Source organism: Equus caballus, chromosome 14 (genome assembly GCF_041296265.1).
Source record: "Equus caballus isolate H_3958 breed thoroughbred chromosome 14, TB-T2T, whole genome shotgun sequence".
Taxonomy (NCBI): domain Eukaryota; kingdom Metazoa; phylum Chordata; class Mammalia; order Perissodactyla; family Equidae; genus Equus; species Equus caballus.
In genome coordinates, this window is record NC_091697.1 from 37,725,006 (window position 1) to 37,744,123 (window position 19,118).

General features: G+C 41.5%; 1 protein-coding gene across 5 annotated transcripts; it reads left to right on the forward strand.

The window, feature by feature from the left end:
- Window positions 1-3,307: 3,307 nt before the first annotated feature.
- MED7 (mediator complex subunit 7) lies at window positions 3,308-9,009 on the forward strand. 5 transcript variants are annotated; one of them, XM_003362780.5, is made up of 2 exons: window positions 3,308-3,444; window positions 7,903-9,009. In XM_003362780.5, exons 1-2 carry the CDS (start codon window positions 3,360-3,362, stop codon window positions 8,619-8,621), a joined length of 804 nt encoding a protein of 267 aa, XP_003362828.2. In that variant the 5' UTR covers window positions 3,308-3,359; the 3' UTR covers window positions 8,622-9,009. The 5 variants fall into 5 exon arrangements, with proteins under 5 accessions (XP_003362828.2, XP_005599316.1, XP_023473104.1 ...); XM_005599259.4 differs by having other exon boundaries at window positions 3,431-3,643; XM_023617336.2 differs by lacking the exon at window positions 3,308-3,444 and adding an exon at window positions 3,453-3,624.
- The last annotated feature ends 10,109 nt before the right edge of the window (window positions 9,010-19,118 follow it).

A 19,118-nucleotide genomic window follows, 5' to 3' on the forward strand; every position in this document is an offset into this window, starting at 1 on the left:
CATTTATATGACATTCTGGAAAAGGCAAAACCATATGAACAGAAATCAGATCAGTAGGGGCTGGGGGTGATGAGAAGGGATTGACTGCAAGGGGGGAACAAAAGAAATTGCTTGGGGTGATGGAAATATTCTGTATCTTAATTCTGGTCGTGGTGGTTATATGACAGTACATATTCATCAAAACTCATCGAACTGTACAACTAAAGTTAATTTTACTCTAGGTAAATTATAGCTCAATAAACCTAAGCTTACAAAACCAACAGGGTGGAGAAAAAGTGTGACTATTTCTGCTTGTCACTTAGGGTGAAATGATAAATAATGATGTTCTTTATAATGTGCCAAGCTCCTAACAGGCAAGATGCCGGTTACCACGTACCCCTGCCTGTTTCTGCCCCTCACCTCCTCTCAATCTCCCTTTGCTCATTAGCTGTAGAACTCACAGGCTCCCTTTCTGTCTCTCTAACTCAGGAAGATCATGGCAGTCTCAGGCTCTTTGCACTTGCTGTATCCCAGATCTCTGCACAGTTGACTCCTCGTCACTTATGTCTTGGCTCCAAGGTCACCTAGTAGAGGCTACCCTGATCACCCTCCATAAAGTAGCTACCCCCCAACTCACATAGCTATCACATTATTTTATTTTTTCCCCCACAGTCCTCATCATTATCTTAAATTGTGTTTGTTTGCATGTGTGTGTCTGTGTCTCTCCATTAGAATGCAAGCCTTTTGTTCGTCTTTTTTACCTTCTAGAACAGTAGATGCCCAATAAAGATTTGTTGAATGGATGTATTCCTCACTAAGCTATAGAGAGCATCTTTAAGGAATAAACTTTCCATTCAGATTCTGGAAATGTAGCCACCTAAATAATGTTTATTGCATGTTATATTTTCACTAGCCTCTCTCATGATATAAATTTCATACCATTATTCATTTGTAGTTTATTGTAAAGAACACTAGACTGAGAGTCCAGAGTGCTAGTTCTATCCTTGATCCTTCCACTAACGGTAAGACCTCGCACCTTTGGGTCAAGTAATTCCATTTCTAGAAATTTATCTCAAGAAAAAATATTGGACACACGTGGAAACACATATGCACCGGGATGCTCATTTGGCGTATTAACAACAGGGAAAATTGGAGGAAGATAATTTCACACAGTGGGGCTTTGGCTAAATAGACTGTAGTTTATACATCAATGTCACACTGTGAATTTATTTGAAAATGATGATTATATTCATTGAGTATTTGCCAATTTCAGGCACTGTTCTAGGTGCTGAGAATGCAGCAGTGAGTGAAAAAAAAGCCTCCCACTCATGAACCTTGTATTTTGATGAGGAAGAAAGACAATAAAAAAATAAATCTACTACATAATATGATATCAGATGATAAGTTCTATGGAGGAAGGATAACGCACAGTAAGGGGGTTGGGGCATCCCCCACGAGAATGATTGGGGACATGCTATTTTTACAGAGAGTGACCAGGGAAGGCTTCTCTGAGAAGGTCACATTTGTCCAGAGACCTAAATAAAGTGAGGAAGTGATGCATGTGAATTTGTGTGGAAAGGGAGTTCCAGGCAAATGCAATGGCCCTTAGCAATCTTGAGGGAAAGAAATAATGCCTGTGGCTGGAGAAGAGTGAGCATGGAAAAGAATGGTAGGAAATAGTATTGGAGAAGTAGCCAAGGACCGGATTTTGTAGCGCTTTATGTAGGCCATGGTGAGGACATAGATTTTATCATAAATGTGATAAAAAACCTTGGCAAATTTTGAATAGAGAAGTCAGTGTCTCATATTTTAAGACAGTGTGATAAACAGGCTAAAGGAGGACAGAAGTGGAAGCAAGGAAACCAGCTAGGAGGTATTTCAGAAGTCCGGGGAGATAATGGTGGCATGGACTAGGACTGTAGCAGTGGGGATGGTGAAAATGTTATATTTGGGACTTTTCCTTTTTGTAGATAGAACTAATATAAAAGGCCGGTATAGTATACTCCTATGCTTCGATGGAGTGTAAGGAGAAAGAAGAGTAAAAGTCGAATCTTTAGATGTGAGCCTTTGCAATGCCGTGAAGTGCACTTGAGTAACGATGTGCAATACTGTTGGGAAAAGGGGTCTGAGTGCAAAGGAGAGGGTGTTGCCAAGGTCTGGAATCACCTGGACATTATTACCTGGATGAGTCCTGGGCAACTCGAACGATCAAATGTGCCAAATGTTGCTGAGAATGGAGTAAAAGGAAGACTGAGAATGACCATTGGAAGTCAGGGGTGTAGGTCACAGTGGGCTCAGTAGCAGGGAGAAAAGCCTGATTGGGATATGCTCAAAAGTGAATGGATTTCTTCAGCAAATAAACTGATGTGGGGGGAAAATTGAGATGAGGGAAGAAACCTATCGATTAACAGGTAATTAAAAGACATCAGCCAGTCACAAATGGGTATGCTTCACTGGATCCTGAGACAACTGGTATCCAAATATTGACTTGATTTTGGTGATATTAAATAATTATTAATTTACTTTTAAATGAGACAATAGTTCTGTGGTTATGTGAAAAAAATAAGTCCTTATTTTTTAGAGATGCATGCTAAATGAAATGCAGATAATTGTTCAAGTCGGGTGATGAGTACACTGTTCTACTTTTGTGTATGTTTGGAACTCTCCATAATAAGTTTTTTAAAGACGAAGTCAAAGAATTTTATTTTAAAGAGGTAAAGTTGAGAGCTTTTATCAAAATAACCACCTTACTTTTTAGGTGCAACATGCTCTTCTAAGATTCCCACGAATTTAGAGATTTGTGACACTTCTTATGAAAGTAACATCCAAAAGAAAATTTTAAGTCTGATTTTTTAAAAAAAAAATTGTTAATTTATTGCTTGGAAATATAATAGACATCGCTGGATTCCTAAATGAAAATAAAAGTAAATGGATGATGAGGAAATGGAAATGGAGAATACATTATTGACTCCCAATCATGTTCACAAATATTTCCACACTAAAAAATATATAAATAGTATATAGAGTCCAATCTCATTTCTTTAAATGTTATTTTTGACAGTGGGGTTAGAGTCGACAGAATTTTTAAAAATATCCGCTTACCTGTATTTTCTAACTTATGTAAGGCACATGGATGGATGCCTTGTTTAATTTTAAGCGTTAAAAAACAAAGGAAAAGAAAAAAAAAAAAGAACGAGACACCACCGGCTGCTTTTAGTGATACAAAATACAAAGACTCTCCCGCCAACTCCCAAACCTCCGCCGAATTCCGGAGACAAGAAGAGAGATATGCGCAGGCGCAATAGCGAGCCATCGGTCTGAGGCGGGACTAGAACCTCGGTTAAAGGACAGCTCTCTCAGCCAATCCAGGGGCAGTGTCAATGGCTTCTTCCTGGAGGAGGAGGCCGGAAGTCGGGTTTCGGCTGCGGTGGCGGAGGCGCTTGCCAGTGTCAACCCGCTGCGGAGGTGAGTGGGCGGCGACGGCGAGTGGGCGGCGACGGCTCGGGGCTCCGTTCTCCCTGCGTTTCTGCCTCCGGACCCCGCGGCCTCCTCAGGGCGGGCTGGGAACGCGGGAGGCCTGGCGCGGCGTGCCCTCGGCCGCCTTCCTCGGAGAGCGCGGCTTTCCAGCCGCTCGTGGAGCCCCCGGTGGGCAGGCAGGCAGCAGGTGCCCTCAGCGCGGCGGGTTCGGGCTTCCTCCGGGTGGGGAGGCCGAGCCCGACCGGAGCTTGGTAGACCTGCGTTCGCGTCCCGCGCCGCTGGTTTGCTAAGCTGTGTGGCCCTGGCGAGTCATTGGCCTCTCTGCCCTTTGTAAGATGAGAATGACCCTTCCTCCCCAGGGAGCCATCCTGAAGTAGGCTAGTTACCGGGGCCGGGGGAGGAGGTGGAGCTCCAGCCTGACGGCAGGCTCATCTGGAGAGCTTCCAGCGGGCCCGTTCACAGTAGACAAAATGAATCGAATGTCTGGGGGTGGGACCGTGGTGTACCTTTCTTCTTTTGGGTAAGCCCCCTGGATTGGAACAAACACTAGAAAGTGGGTCTTGATTCTGATAAACCGGCCATGCTGGTTTTGCTAAACATCTCCATCACCTTTGATAAGTTCAGTCCAGAGACGTGATAGAGAAGTAAACATAATTCTGTAATATGTCAGGTTCTTTTTGTGCGCTTGGAGGCTTCATAGTTTACCGGTTTAAAGGAGCTTGTACTTTGCAGCCCAAAGGACCAAGGGTAAAAATTCCTGCTGTGCCGCTTACTGGCCTTTTGATCTGGGCAAATGCTTGCCCTCCCCTTGAGATTTGGGAGCCTCATCGCTAAAATGAAATTGATAATAGTACTTAACTCATAGGATTGTTAGGAAGGTTAACTAAGCGAGGATGTAAAACAATGGTAAAACAATGGTATTTGTCACGTTCTTGGCCTTTGGAAAATGGCAACTTAAATAGATGGTGCTGGGAAGCACAAAACAGTGGAGGGAAACCTGGGCTGGCTAAAATTTATTTTGAAGTACCAGTTCAATGCTGATTCTCTGATTTTTGGTAATTATGTGGTTATAAGAGAACATTATTGTTTTGGGGATACACACTGAAGTATTTAGGGGTAAAAGAATGAGAGACCAGTAAGGCAAATGAAGGAAAATATTAACATTTGGAGAATCTGAGTGAAGAATATGGAATTTGCTTTGTACTATTCATACAATTCTTCTGTAAATCTGAATTTATGTTAAAAAGTTGATTATAACTATTTGCAACTGTAAGTGTATTGTAAATAAATGAAACAGTACGCAGCGTTTATAACCCCCCACCCCATGCATTTTCAGCCCTTTTTCCTTAATGGCTCTATTGTATTATAGAGACAGATTTTATGCAGCCCTCATATTGATGAAATCATGAGTTATTTCTGACTTTTCCTGCTCTTTCAAGCAGTCCTGCATTAAACATCCTTATACACATTTTTGTGTACTTGTACCAATATTTCTACAGGATAAATTTCTAGAAATAGAATTGTTGGTTCAAAGAATATCAGCATTTAAAATTTTGATACTGCCAAGTTAAATTCCAAATATGTATCTGTTTCCTTTCCTGTCAGTTGTGTATGAGAATTCCTCTTTAGCTGGTACTGATCTGCCACCTAAGAGGATTATGCGGAGGTGGTGATGGTGGCTTCTGTGAGAGCTGAGGAGAATGGATGCTCCACCACAGAAGGCTTCCCTGCGAGGCCAGAATAGCCAAGAGCCTGCTTCTAAGACTGGAATGACCACCCTGCAGAAACTGAGAGGGAGTGTGTGACCTCTGGTGGAGTCTAGGGTCTGCCACATAGAAGGCATGTTAATATTTGTTGAATGATGGAATATTTGAAATCTCGGTAGTCTGATAGATGAAAAGTACTCTTTTTTTTTTTTGAGGAAGATTAGCCCTGAGCTAACATCTGCTGCCAATCCTCCTCTCTTTGCTGAGGAAGAGTGGCCCTGAGCTAACATCCGTGCCCATCTTGCTCTACTTTATATGTGGGACGCCTGCCCCATACCGCTTGATAAGCGGTGGGTAGGTCCACACCTGGGATCCGAACCAGCAAACCCCAGGCCACTGAAGCGGAACGTGCAGACTTAACTGTTGTGCCACTGGGCTGGCCCCGAAAAGTATTCTTTTTAAAATTTACGTTTAAAAGGGTGTTAGTCTGAATATTTCCCTGCCTTTATTCAGCATTTGTTTTTACCTCATCATCTTTTGTCTAGTTTTCTATTTTTTTGAAAACTCATTCAGTGAACCTTTATTGAGGATCTAGCACCTTCTAGGCATTGTTGAGCTGCTGGAGTTAGAGTTCTGAACAAGACAGGCAATCCTGGAGTCAGTGCTTTCCTTCTAGTGGAGATGGAGTTGGAAAATATGTTTTTAAAAAATCAAATTAAAATTTTTAGTATTTGCCCTTTATTAGCTCACAGGCATTTTTCTCCCAGAAAGATGGATTGTCTTTTAATTTTGCTTGTCATATTTTCCTGTATGGAACTTTTAGATTTATTTTTGATAGATATGTTGGTTTTTTGCCTTGTAGTTACTTATTTCTTGTCTGTTTTCCTTGATAGATTGTAAGCCATATTAGGATGGAGACACTGTTTCTTGTTTATCGTTGAAAGATAGTGTAGTGTTTGAGATCTTTAGGCTCTAAATCCTTCTACTATTTACTCTGTAACTTTACACAAGTGGCTTAACCTTTCTGAGCCACAGTTGTCTTATCTCTAAAATGGAAAGAGCACCTTTCTTTTCTCAGATTACTCACAGCCATGAGAAGAGCATTTAGAACAGCGTCTGGCACATAGTATGCACACAAATATTGTCTATCATCATGGTCATCGTTGCTGGATACTCATTGTCATATATTAGACAATAAATATTTGAAGGAGTGAATATGTATTGAGGGTGTTTGTACCTGCTTCCAAATTCCCGTTGATTAGAGCCCTCTTGAAATGGATAGCGCTGCTCAACAAATGTTTAGGAAGCCCTTTTGTGCAACGTTGTGGCTGCAGTGAGAACTATAATAAGAGTCCTTCCTCTCATGGAGTTTATGGCCTGGATGGGGAGACAAATGAGATACTGGTACAGAGAGAAAAGAGAAAGCAGCATCTACTTTTGATAGAGAAGTTGTGTCTTTAGAGGTGACATTTTAAGCTAGTGCCTGAAGCAGGCAGAAAAGGATATGAAAGACCCAAAGGCAGAAGACGTTGGTATAAAGAATTGTGAAGAATGCTAGATTGAGGGGCCAGCCCCATGGCATAGTGGTTAAAGTTCAGCGCACTCCACTTTGGCCGCCCAGGTTTGCAGGTTTGGATCCTGGGTGTGGACCTATACCACTCATTAAGCCATGCTGACATGGTAACCAACATACAAAATAGAGGAGGATTGGCAAGGATCCTAGCTCAGAGCCAATCTGTCTCACCAAAAAAAAAAAAAAGCTATGGAATTGACTGAGATCTTCCAAGGGAGACTATAAAGTAGAGGTCTAAAACTAGTGGCCAGCAGACCACAAAGATCGTTGTGGCTAAGTTCTTTTTGACTCCACAGTACTTGACAATTTCTGGAATTAATTACCCGTGTTTAAATATTGAGAGATTTCACCTAAAAATCTGGATTTTGGCCCTCTCTTGAAAAATTAAGGAACTGAGGAACAATAAATCTTCATTTCCACGTGAAGGCTAATGGCTGGAGTTGTTGAGATCTGGCCAGCCTGTGCTTGTTAGTTCACCCTAATCCCTGCCCCAGAGCACTTCAGTCGTTATGTTGCCTGCCTTTCCCTTTGATATTTGAGTTTGTGATTCCCTACTTTAGAGAGAGAAGAGGGCCCAGGGAGCGTTCTGCAGCACCCCGCTGTTAACATTTGGGTAGAGAAGGAGAGGCAGTAAAGGACACTGAGATGGAGTGGCCATAAATGCAGGCTCACGGAAGGTGAAGGAGGGGGGAGTGTGTTGGGAAGGAAGAAAGTACTGCTGAGAGATTGAGATTAGAAAAATATCCATTGGATTTGGTGGTATGGTGACTGTTGATAACCTTGATGAGCAGTTTTTGTGGAGGTAGGAGGTTGAAGCCAGATTGGATAGGGACAAAAATGAATATGCAGAAGGTTAGTAAAGCAGCAAATTGCGGGTTGGTAATTCACGATGCCACTGCCACTGCCTCATTGACTCCCAGCAGCATCTCATGCAACACTGTGGCTTGGTGGAAACTCAGGGCTGCCCGGTCCGGCGAAATACATGGATGATTGAGGATGTAACGTGAATCAGAAGAGGGTGGCAGCCTTTCCCTGTTGTAAATATTAGTTTTAGAAACTAAGGAGATCATTTTGTCTCGGACCCCAGACTGCTGGGGGAAGAAAAGTCAGCCAGTGTGACTGGTTTGTTTTGTAGCTCTACTCTAAATCTTTGGTCTATTTTTATAGGTTCTGGATCTTCCACAATGGGTGAGCCACAGCAAGTAAGTGCTCTTCCGCCACCTCCAATGCAGTACATCAAGGAGTACACGGATGAAAATATTCAGGAAGGCCTAGCTCCCAAGCCTCCACCTCCAATAAAAGACAGCTATATGATGTTTGGCAACCAGTTCCAATGTGATGATCTCATCATCCGCCCTTTAGAAAGTCAGGGCATCGAACGGCTTCATCCTATGCAGTTTGATCACAAGAAAGAACTGAGGAAACTCAATATGTCTATCCTTATCAATTTCTTAGACCTCTTAGATATCTTGATAAGGAGCCCTGGGAGTATAAAACGAGAAGAGAAGCTAGAAGATCTTAAGCTGCTTTTTGTACATGTTCATCATCTCATAAATGAATACCGACCCCACCAAGCAAGAGAGACCTTGAGAGTCATGATGGAGGTGCAGAAACGTCAACGCCTTGAAACAGCTGAGAGATTTCAGAAGCATCTGGAACGAGTCATTGAGATGATTCAGAGTTGCTTGGCTTCTTTGCCTGATGATTTGCCCCGTTCAGAAGGAGGGATCAGAGTGAAAACTGAACCGATGGATGCTGACGATAGCAACAATTGTTCTGGACAGAATGAACGACAAAGAGAAAATTCAGGTCATAGGAGAGACCAGATTATAGAGAAAGATGCTGCCTTGTGTGTCCTAATTGATGAAATGAATGAAAGACCATGAAGGGTGTTTCTTTTTCTTCTTGCTTTTCTTTTTTCTTTCCAGTAAATAGCAGCGTATATTAGTTAATTTGCTCTTGGAGAGTCTTAAAAGAGATAGAACTAGAGGTTATGTAAACGGCTTGACTCTCCAACTTTATCAATGATGAGATGTCAGGCAGTAATTTCAGTTTATGGCAAGCATAGGCAAATGAGTGTGCCTATATTAAGAGTAATCACCTTAAAAAGGAAGATGTTTGCTGCTTTTCTGTTGAATCTGCTTGTTTTTGGAGTTTCAGTAAACATTGGAGATATCCTCAGTAATAGCAAGCCTTCATCCTTGTAAAGTAGATTTGTCATTTGCTTTAAGAATGATGGATAAATAAAGGATATCAAGCTGTATAAGTGTGAAATTATGAAGTCTTTAGATTTATTTCACTTAAAAATTTACTTAATCTCTGAAGTAGTGTAACATGTTAAAAGAGAGGAACCCCATAGTTATAAAACAGCGATTTTATTTTGTCTTCTTTTGTGTGTGTGTGGAGAAGATTGGCCCTGAGCTAACATCTGTTGCCAGTCTTCCTCTTTCTGCTTGAGGAAGATTGTCCTTGAGCTAACAATCTGTGCCAATCTTCCTCTATTTTGCATGTGGGACGCCACCACAGCATGGCTTGATGAGCGGTGTGTAGGTCCACACAAGATATGCAAACCCACAAACCCTGGGCTGCTGAAGCAGGGCACACAAACTTAACTACTATGCCATTGAGTCAGTGCCGTATTTTAACTCTTGACTGCTCCTGTAAATACACTATCTCAGCCTCTTGTTCCTATCCTGGCTGGATCCCATAACTTTTTTCTAGTCACTCAGATAGTAAGTCCTTTGATCACTTTTAGTTACAAACATTTAGTAATTAAAATGTCTATGTAATTAGCTATACATTTCCTTTAAAGCTAAACTCAGGCTTGCTCAAGGCTGCAAGCCTGCAGTGGGAAGGGCATTTGGTGGCAGACTGTGAGATGTGCTCTGGAGATTCTTGCTGCCCTGAGATATGGCTGTCCTGCCAGGGACTACATTTCCCAACTCTCCTTGCATCTGTCTAAGGCCATGTGACTAAGTTCCTAGCCATGGAATGTGGGTGGAAAAATCCAGGCCTGCGTCAAGAATATCTTGCATGATCCTCCATTCTCTTCTCATTTGGTTGCATGGCCGCACCCAGGATCACTTTGGAAGCCACTTGAAGATGGTAGAGGTTCAGTTTGGGTCCTTGAATGACTGAGGACTAGGCCCTCCTTTCATTAACTCCACCCCCAGCCTACCCCAGCTGGTTCAAGTTTATATGAGCAAGAAGTCAACTTGTCTTGAGTGCTGAGGTTTTGTTCTGCACTTTCTTTTCTGCCCTCCAGCCTCTCCTCCACCAACGTCTTGGTGTAGAGTCTGCCTGATGTCTGAGATTCACTGCTGGCCTTTCCTTAATGTAGGCCAGTGGTTCTCAAAGTGTAGTCCTGGGCCAGCAGCATTAGCATCTTTGGGGCACTTAGAAATGTAAATTCTCAGGCTTCATCTCAGACCGACTAATCAAACTCTAGGGGTGGGGCCCAACAAACATGGTTTAAGAAGCCCTCAGGGGATTCGGATGCATGCTTGAGGTTAAGAATCACTGATGAAGGTCATGCCTTTTCGCAGATGTCCACTTGTGAGTCTTCCCTCGTCCTGGTTTCCAGTATACCACCCTTCAGGGATTTGCACTGTGAACGTTTCCAGCTCTAGAGCTGGCGAAGGCCAATTTAAAGTGGCCACAGGCCAATTCTAAATGGGAAACACTCATGTGTTTCTTTTCTTTAAGAATCGGGAGTGTAGGCTGTTCCCAAGTAAACACCTCTCTATTAGAGAGGCAGCTAGCTGGCCAGTCGTCTTTTTTTCTGGTATGTGTTCGGTATAGATCTTTGGGCTCCAGAGGCTCCAGAAGACACAGTCCTGGCTCTCTTAAGTTTAAATTGAAGGGAGAGGAGAGCCCCCTCATCCGCTCTTGGGATGGGTTAGACATTGCATAACACTTGAGCAACTCTGCAAAGAGATCTCCGTTTTCACCTACTCTTTTTATAATCTTGAGGGTTTTGGGCTTAGAGGTACAAAACCAATTTTTGGCTTCTTTGCAAATTCTTACGTGGAAGTAACTAATTGAATCACATTGTAATGTCATTGCAAGTCATGTCATTTGTTTATGAATTTGTGGATGTGTGTGTGTTGGTGGGGAGGAGGATTAAGGGATTAAAATTCTTAGAGGAATCTTAAATTCTAATTTTGGGAGTATCTGATCTTGCGGTTCTGTGGGTGGGAGCTGACATAAAAAACTTTTTAAAAAAGATTTCTGATGTGAACTACTATTACAATGGGATGAAGGAGCTTCAGGGTTCTGATAGTTGTTACAAGTTTAAAAGTTTCTGTGCAGCTGGCCCTGTGGCTGAGTGGTTAAGTTCACGTACTCTGCTCCTGCTGCCCAGGGTTTGCTGGTTTGGATCCTGGGCATGGACCTACGCACTGCTCATCAAGCCATGCTGAGGTGGTGTCCCACATAGAAGAGCTAGAATGACTTACAACTAGGATATACAACTATGTACTGGGGCTTTGGGGAGAAAAAAAAGGAGGAAGATTGGCAACAGATGTTGGCTTAGGGCCAGTCTTCTTCCCCAAAAAGAAAAGGTTGCCTTAAAAAAAAAGTTTATAGAAAGTCTTTCAATCTTGTGAGGAGTAAAATACACCTCTGCACTCCTGATTATAATGAATATTCCTGATAGATTGAGGCCTCAAAGTGAAATATTTGGAACAATAGCCTGAGTATCTCTTGAAATTACCAGTGCCCAGGCCCCAGACCAAAGAGATTCTGATTTCATTGTTCTGGAGTAGGGCGTTGGCATTAGTTTTAAGAAATCTGTAGGGGCTGGCCCTGTGGCATAGTGGTTGGGTTTGGTGTGCTCTGCCTTGGGGGCCTGAGTTCATGGGTTCGGATCTGGGTGTGGACCCATGCTACTTGTCAGCCATGCTGTTTCAGTGACCCACCTACCTACAAAAAGTAGAAGAAGATTGCCACAGATGTTGGCTCAGGGAGACTCTTCCTCAAGCAGAAAAAGGAGAAGATTGGCACAGAGATGTTAGCTCAGGGCAAATCTTCCTCAGCAAAAAAAAAAAAAAAAAAATCTGTAGATGATTTTACTGTGCAGTGAATTAAAGGAGTATTGCATTAATACTTTCTGCTTGAACTAGTTTAAGCAAAAAGATGAATTTATTGAAAGGATACTGTGCTGTCACATGATTGAAGGATAAGTGGAACCTCCACGCTATGAAGAGGACTAGGAGGGACTCTAGAGCAAATGGGACTCAAACTCCGGACCCCCTCTTGTCTCTCCTGTCTGGCCTCTGTTAGCTTCATTCCCTTTACAAACCAAATGCGTTCATGGTATGGGTGGAGAACATGGCTGCTAACAGTTCCCAAGTGTTCAGTTTTTCTGCACCACTGCCTGGGAGTTGCCCCCCCCCCCAAAAAAAGGAAGACTAATTAGCTAGCCTGGGAGGAGGGATTAGGGGTGGCATTCCTGATTGCACCTGGGCCACTCAGGGGGGGCCTGTAAGAGTTGGACAGTCCTGAAAAGGTCCATGCATGGGAGGAGGTAGGCCGCCTGTCAGGGGAAAGGAGTTGCTGAGCTGACCATACTGTGGATGTCCACCACAAATTAAGGACATAAATGAACTTTTGATATAACTAGCAAAAATAAACAGGTGTGCCAATTTATATTCCTTTTATCTGTGTGAGAGTGGTCACCCCACCACCGTTCATTCATTTATTCTTTGTATTCAGTTAGTGAAGATTGTGGTCCTCTCTATGCCTGACACTGGTTTAGTTGCTGGGGGTCTGGAGAGTGGGGAGGAAAATGAAAGATAAGAAAACAAATGAGTTAATTTTTGAAGACGTAAGTTCATGCATGTAACCATGCAGCCATTACAACACTCTGAAGAATCTGGATCCAATTATAGCTCTTGCTACCTCAAAATGCCTTGTCCACATGATCTTTTCAATTTAGGTTGATGTGTTCACATTTAAGGGCTTTGGAAGGCAGCTTCAACTGTGCTGCGCTGTATTTCAGAGAAGAGGCTGTACTAGGCCCCAAGGTCACTGGAAACAGCAAGTGCAAGCGTCTCCTGAGGAAATAAAAATCGGCATGATTTGAGTGAGAAAGGCGATTATGTTGGAGCCAGAGAAGCCGATGGAAGGCAGATTACGGGATATTGAAGGTGAAGGGAAGGAGTTGGAGATCGACAGCAAACATGTTTAGGGCTCTGTTGGCACTATTCTAATCTCTACATACATCGGGTCATTTTATCCTCACAACAACCCGATGAAATCAGTCTGATTTTGACACCCACATGACAGATGAGGAAGCAGAGGCTCAGAGAGATTATGTAATTTACCTAAAGCCACCAAGCTAGTGGGTGGCAGAGCCAGGATTGAAACATTCTAGTCTCAAAGCCTAAGCATTCAACCTCCATACTTGACCACCTCTCTACTGCGTCATGTAGTTGAGAAGTCATAGGTAATAAATAGTGGGCCGAGAGTGGAATCCAATATTTTGACCCTGAAGTCCACACTCAAACACTACATGATACTGGACTGAGGCGGGAGCGGATTTGTAGATGGGACTTAGGCGTTCCCTTTGAACACGTGAAGGCATTTATGCCTCAGACTTCTGTGGCTGTCTTGAGATACTGTGCCTATAGCGCTAATCTTCCTAAAAACCCCTCTTGGTAGGTATTATTCCCACTTTACGAAACTGAGGACCAGTTTTGTAGTTTGCCTAGGTGGCATATTCAGATTAGAATCTAGGTCAGGAGTTGACGAACTTTTTCTATAAAGAGCCAGTTGGTAAGTGTTTCAGGCAGTGAAGACCATGAGGTTTCTGTTGCAACCACTCAACTACCGTGGTGCAAAAGCAGCCATAGACGATATGTGAAGAAAAGAGCGCGACTGTTCCAGTGCAACTTGTATGTGGACGCTGAAACTTGAACTTAAATAATTTCCACATTATGAAATATTATTCTTTTGATTTTTTCCAACCATTTAGACACCTAAACTAAATCTTAGGTTGTGGACTGTACAAAAAAACAGGCAGCCGACTGGATTTGGCCAGCAGGATATGATTGATCTAGGTGTTTGGGTTCTAAAGCCTGGAGTGTTTTCACAAAACCACTAATAACCACAGAAATGAACATTACAGGATTGTTCTAAGGCCTAAAGGAGATTATGGCTACAAACACTTAGAACAATCTCTAGTACTTAGTAAACTATCAAAGGTCAACTAGTATCCTTCCTGCTAAGTCTTTTTGTCCTGCGTTTGGCATTTAGAATCAGATTGAAGAGCTGGTTTCAGACTTCAATGTGATGAGGCTAACAGTAGGTGGCACTCTTACCCCAAGTTTAGGAGCTGCATCCCCGTGGCAGAGGAGGGGAGTAGGAAGGAGAAACTCAGAGGTGCTGCTGATGATGTTGAGCTTTTTATTCAACAAGTGAGATTTGCTGCCTGTGCCTGTCTTTGGTCTACAAAATCTTTTCTCGTGGAGAGAACAGGGTGTGAATTTTTCAAAATAATCAGTGTTATGTTGTGAATAAGAGTCTTTTGATCAGAACCTTTCTGCCAGGGCTGCCTGGACAAGACCTGGGGAAGACCCAGGCATTATTGGTTAATACTGAGTGGATGATGACAGTAAGATGCTTCTCACATTTGCTTAACACATATGACCAAGTTCTAAGAAGCTGCTGGTTCCCTGCCCCCAACTCTAGGTTTGGAATATGGGAAGACAGTCAAAGGATGGGAGTTGGGTGGGGACATGTTACATTGTACTAGAACTACAAGGAAAGATGCCCTTTGGCTCTTTATTGATTTTCACAATCATTCATTCATTCAACAAACATGAGGATCTACTATGAATACCATGAAACCAGTAAGAGCCATTAAGAAGAAGAATACTGGGGCCGGCCTGGTGGCATAGCGGTTAAGTTCACACACTGTGCTTCAGAGACCTGGGGTTCGCTGGTTCGGATCCCGGGCATGGAGCTGCACACTGCTTGTCAAGCCATGCTATGGCAGGTGTCCCACATATAAAATAGAGGAAGATAGGCATGGATGTTAGCTCAGGGACAGTCTTCCTCAGCAAAAAGAGGAGAATTGGCAGTGGATGTTAGCTCAGGGGTGATCTTAAAAAAAAAAAAAAAAAGCAAAAAAAAAGGAATGAGAATACTGACATGGAAAGATATTTTAGATACGATAAAAGTAAGTTTCTGGGTATAGTCTGAACCCATATTTGTATCTATCATGTATCTATCTAGCCATCTATCTATCTATCAATGCATAGTCAAATTGGAAAAATATGTAAAAACTATTTTATAGATGAGGAAATTGAAACTCAAGAATGTAACTTTCCACACACCAAGGACACTTCAGCTAGGAAACGGCACAATTAAAACTTAGGTTTAAAAGAAAAGGAAAGAGAAAGAAAAAGATCACAGCACGGTAGAATTCGGGCTCCACCCTTTACTAGCTGTGTAGCCTTAGTTGAAACTCAATTTCCTTACTTATGATAATTATAGTACCCATATCGTAGGGTAGGTACCATCTAATATTGAGAACGAAAGAGAAGATACTAGTTCTTTCCGAAACTTGTTTGTCCCCAAGCAACATACTCAGTTGGGTCTCAGGCGTGCTAATCATCCGTGCAGAAGCATCTGAGCTGGAAGGGCCGAGTGGGTCCTGAGCCTGGGGCTCGGAAACACTGCTGCTCACAGGGGAGAGTGATAAAGAAGAGAGGAGGAAGGCACAAATGACCAACAGCAGAAAGGAAAAAGGGACAGGACTACAGATTTTATAGACAGAAATAATGAAAATGTTATAGATTACCAATAAATTTGAAAATTTAGACAAAGTGGACAAATTCTTATAAAATTACCAATATTGGTTTAAGGCTATGAAGCTGGAATAACTTTTTAATGATTAAAAAAAAATGACCAGTGGTCAAAATCTTCTCACAAAGAAAACTTCAAGTTCAAACAGCTTTGCTGGCTAGTTCTACCAAACACTGCCAGAAAAAAAATTATATTATACAGACTCTTTCAGAGAATAGAAAAAGAGGGGATATTTCCCAACTCTTTATGAGACTAGCGTAAACAAAATATTAACACATTGAGCCTAGTAATATGTAAAAATAAAAGGTAATGTGTCATGGCCAATCTGTGTTTATTTTAGGAATAAGAATAGAAAATTAGTTAATGTAGTCTGTCACAATAATAGATTAAAGGAGAAAAATCATTTGATCATCTCAACAGATGCACAAAAGGCATTTTATAAACTGTAGCATCCATTTATGAAAATGAAAAAGAAAACAAACCGTTTAGAACATTTAGGAATAGAAGAGAACTCCTTTAATCTAATAATCCATAAAACCTATAGCATGTATTATATTTAAGGTGGAAAGCTGAAACCTTTCCTTTAAGAGCTGGAATGAGACAAGGATGCCTGCTATCAAAACGTCTATTAAATATGTGCTAGATTTCCTAACCAGCATGGTAAGAAAAAAAGGTAAGATTGAAGAGGAAGAAACTAAACTGTCATTATTTGCAGAAAATATGATTATCTACATAGAAAATTCAATATAACTCCAGATAACTTATTAATAACAGGTTTTACTGGTTGGAGGAAAAAAATCAACGTTCAAAAATAAAGTGCTTTTCAGAATACCAGCCACAAGCAGAAAGTAAAAATTTAAAAATAAGATACCATGTAAAATAGCATCAGTAATATGAAGTACCCAGGAAAAAACTCAAGGAGTAAGTTGAAGACCTCTGTGGAGAAACTTTTGAAATTTTATTGAGAGGTATTAAAGAAAATCTAAATATGAGGAGAGATAAAACATGCTTATGGATTAGAATACTCAATAATATAAAGAGATCAAATTTATTCCACATTGATCTTTGGATTCACTGCAAGCCAATCAAATTCCCACCAGTTTTTTTTTTAATTTGATAAGGTGATTCTAAAATTTATAGGAGGTATAAAGGACCTAGATAGCCAAGATGCCCTTGATAAAAGGACTAAGTGTCGGTGGGGGGGTGGGTGTGTGGGTTAGCCTAGTGGTGTAGTGGTTAAGTTTGCCCACTCTGCTTCAGCAGCCTGGGGTTTGTGGGTTTTGATCCTAGGCGCAGACCTACACACTGCTCATCAAGCCATGCTGTGGTGGCTTCCCACATACAAAATGAAGGAAGATCAGCACAGATGCTAGCTCAGTGACAGTCTTCCTCAAGCAAAAAGAGGAAGATTGGCAACAGATGTTAGCTCAGGGCCAGTCTTCCTCACACACACACACAAAAAAGGACTAAGGGGAGGATTTTCCCTATGTGCTATCAACATCTCCCATAAAGCTGCAGTAACTAAAACAATGTATTATATTGACAGAAGGATAGGCAAATATCTCTCTATATATTGGTACAGAGTAGAAAATCAAGAAACAGATCCCAGCCTATATTATTTTCGAAATATAGCAGAGATGGCATTACAAAGTAGTGGGAAAATGCAGGAATTTTCAATAAATGGGGCTGGGGCAAAACATACCAGTATAAATTCTTGGAGGATTAAAGGTCTGACAGTGAAAGACAGAACTATAAAGCTTTTAAAGCTAATGCGGGTGAATATTTTCATAACCTCTCAGTAAGAGAAGAATCCTTAAATAAAATACAAAAGTACTACCTACAAGAAAAGGCTAGTAAATTTTACTATGTTAGAATTAAGAAACTGTGTTCAAGAAAATACACCATAAATAAGTGAAAAGCCACAAAGTGGGAGAATATATTTACAACAGATGAAACCAGCAGAAGACTAGTATCCAGAGTATATAAATTATTCATATAAATCAATAAGAAAAAGTTGAGAAACTCAACAGAAAAATGGGCAGAAGACTTGAAGAAGCATTTGTTTCCCTACCCTTCCCCAAATCCAAATGGTTCATAAACAAAAAAAAGGTGTTTATTAACCTTGTTAGTAGAGAGAGAAATGCAAAGTGAAGCCACGGTGAGATGCCATCGTATACTTACCCATTTGGCAAAAATAAAAAAAAATTCTGGAAATACCAAGTGTTGATGAGGATGTGGAATAAGAGAAATTCCTATACAGAAGGTGAAACGTTCCTCTAAAATAGAATAAACACATAATTGGAGGCATATCCATTCCCAGGGAAACTATTCAGTAATAAAAGCAAACAAACTACAAGGATATACAAAAGTATGAATGGATCTCACAAATACGCTGCTGAGCGAAAGAAACAAAACATGAAAACCTACAGACGATGTGATTTCATTCATATGATGTTCAAAAACAAGCAAAACTATACATATAATTTGGGAATATGTACATAGGTGGTGAAACTATAAAAAAGACAAACAACTGTTGCAAAATTTAGAATAGTGATTACCTGTAGGAGGGGGAGCCTTTGTGATCAGGAAGGGACACATGGGCTTGGAGTCGGGGTGGAGGGATTTTAGGAGACTGGCAATGTTTTATCTTTTGTTTTGGGGTCCAGGGTACTTGAGTGTTTGTTTTGTAAGTATTAGTAAACTATACATTTGAGTTTATGCAACATTCTGTACATTCGTTATATTTTCCAATAAACAATGGTTTAACCTCACAGCCACAAGGTCATATCATCATACACCCATCATATTGGAAAAAATTAAAAAGTCTGACAGTGTTAATATTGCAAAGACATGGAACATCATAAGAGTTCTCACAGCCAGTGAGAATGTAAGCTGGAATAAGCACTTTGGAAAACTGCTCAACCTTCTCTTATAAAGTGGATGCCTATGAGAAGAGAAAAATGAGAATGTGGGTCAGGGACAAAGGGGGAGAATAGTAAAATGAAAAAAAAAAACTGAGAGAGACCTCACCAGGACAGATGAGGAGTATGTCCCTTGAACTGAGGAGTATGATTAGCTTCACCCTCTCAACCTGGAATAAAAGATGAATAACAAACCAAAAAAAAGAAGAGGTGCCACCACGGAGAACATGCTCAGGATGAGTGATCATTCACACAGGTCCGCCAGGGGCATGGCTTCTGTAGGAGGGAGAGGGGCCTGCATTTTCAAGATGAGACAGCACATAGGAGTTCCTGCGGTGACTCATACGCAGTTCAACAGTTTCCTCGCTGGTAGACCCCTTCTCAGTTGCATCACTGGAAGCCCTGCTGAGTTACTAAGGCTAAATGATTTCACACCCCTCCCCATTTCCTCGACTCTGAAGAGGTTTGATTAAGTGGGCAGGGGCACATTAACTTCCCTTAGAAGTTACTTGCTGCATAAATATTGCAGTATCTCAAAATGCAGACTTGTCTTCGCTGGGCCACTGTTTTCTGTGGTGTGGGGCAAAGAGCACTGGAGAGGGTTCTGAGCTGCCTCTTGCACTGATTTGAGTGTGACCTCAAGCTTAATCT

Bases quoted from the DNA above. Each gene is read 5' to 3' on its own strand.
- MED7 (XM_003362780.5), top strand. From the start codon at position 3,360: ATGGCTTCTTCCTGGAGGAGGAGGCCGGAAGTCGGGTTTCGGCTGCGG. The intron at 3,445-7,902 runs GTGAGTGGGCGG...CTATTTTTATAG, and splicing joins AGTGTCAACCCGCTGCGGAG to GTTCTGGATCTTCCACAATG.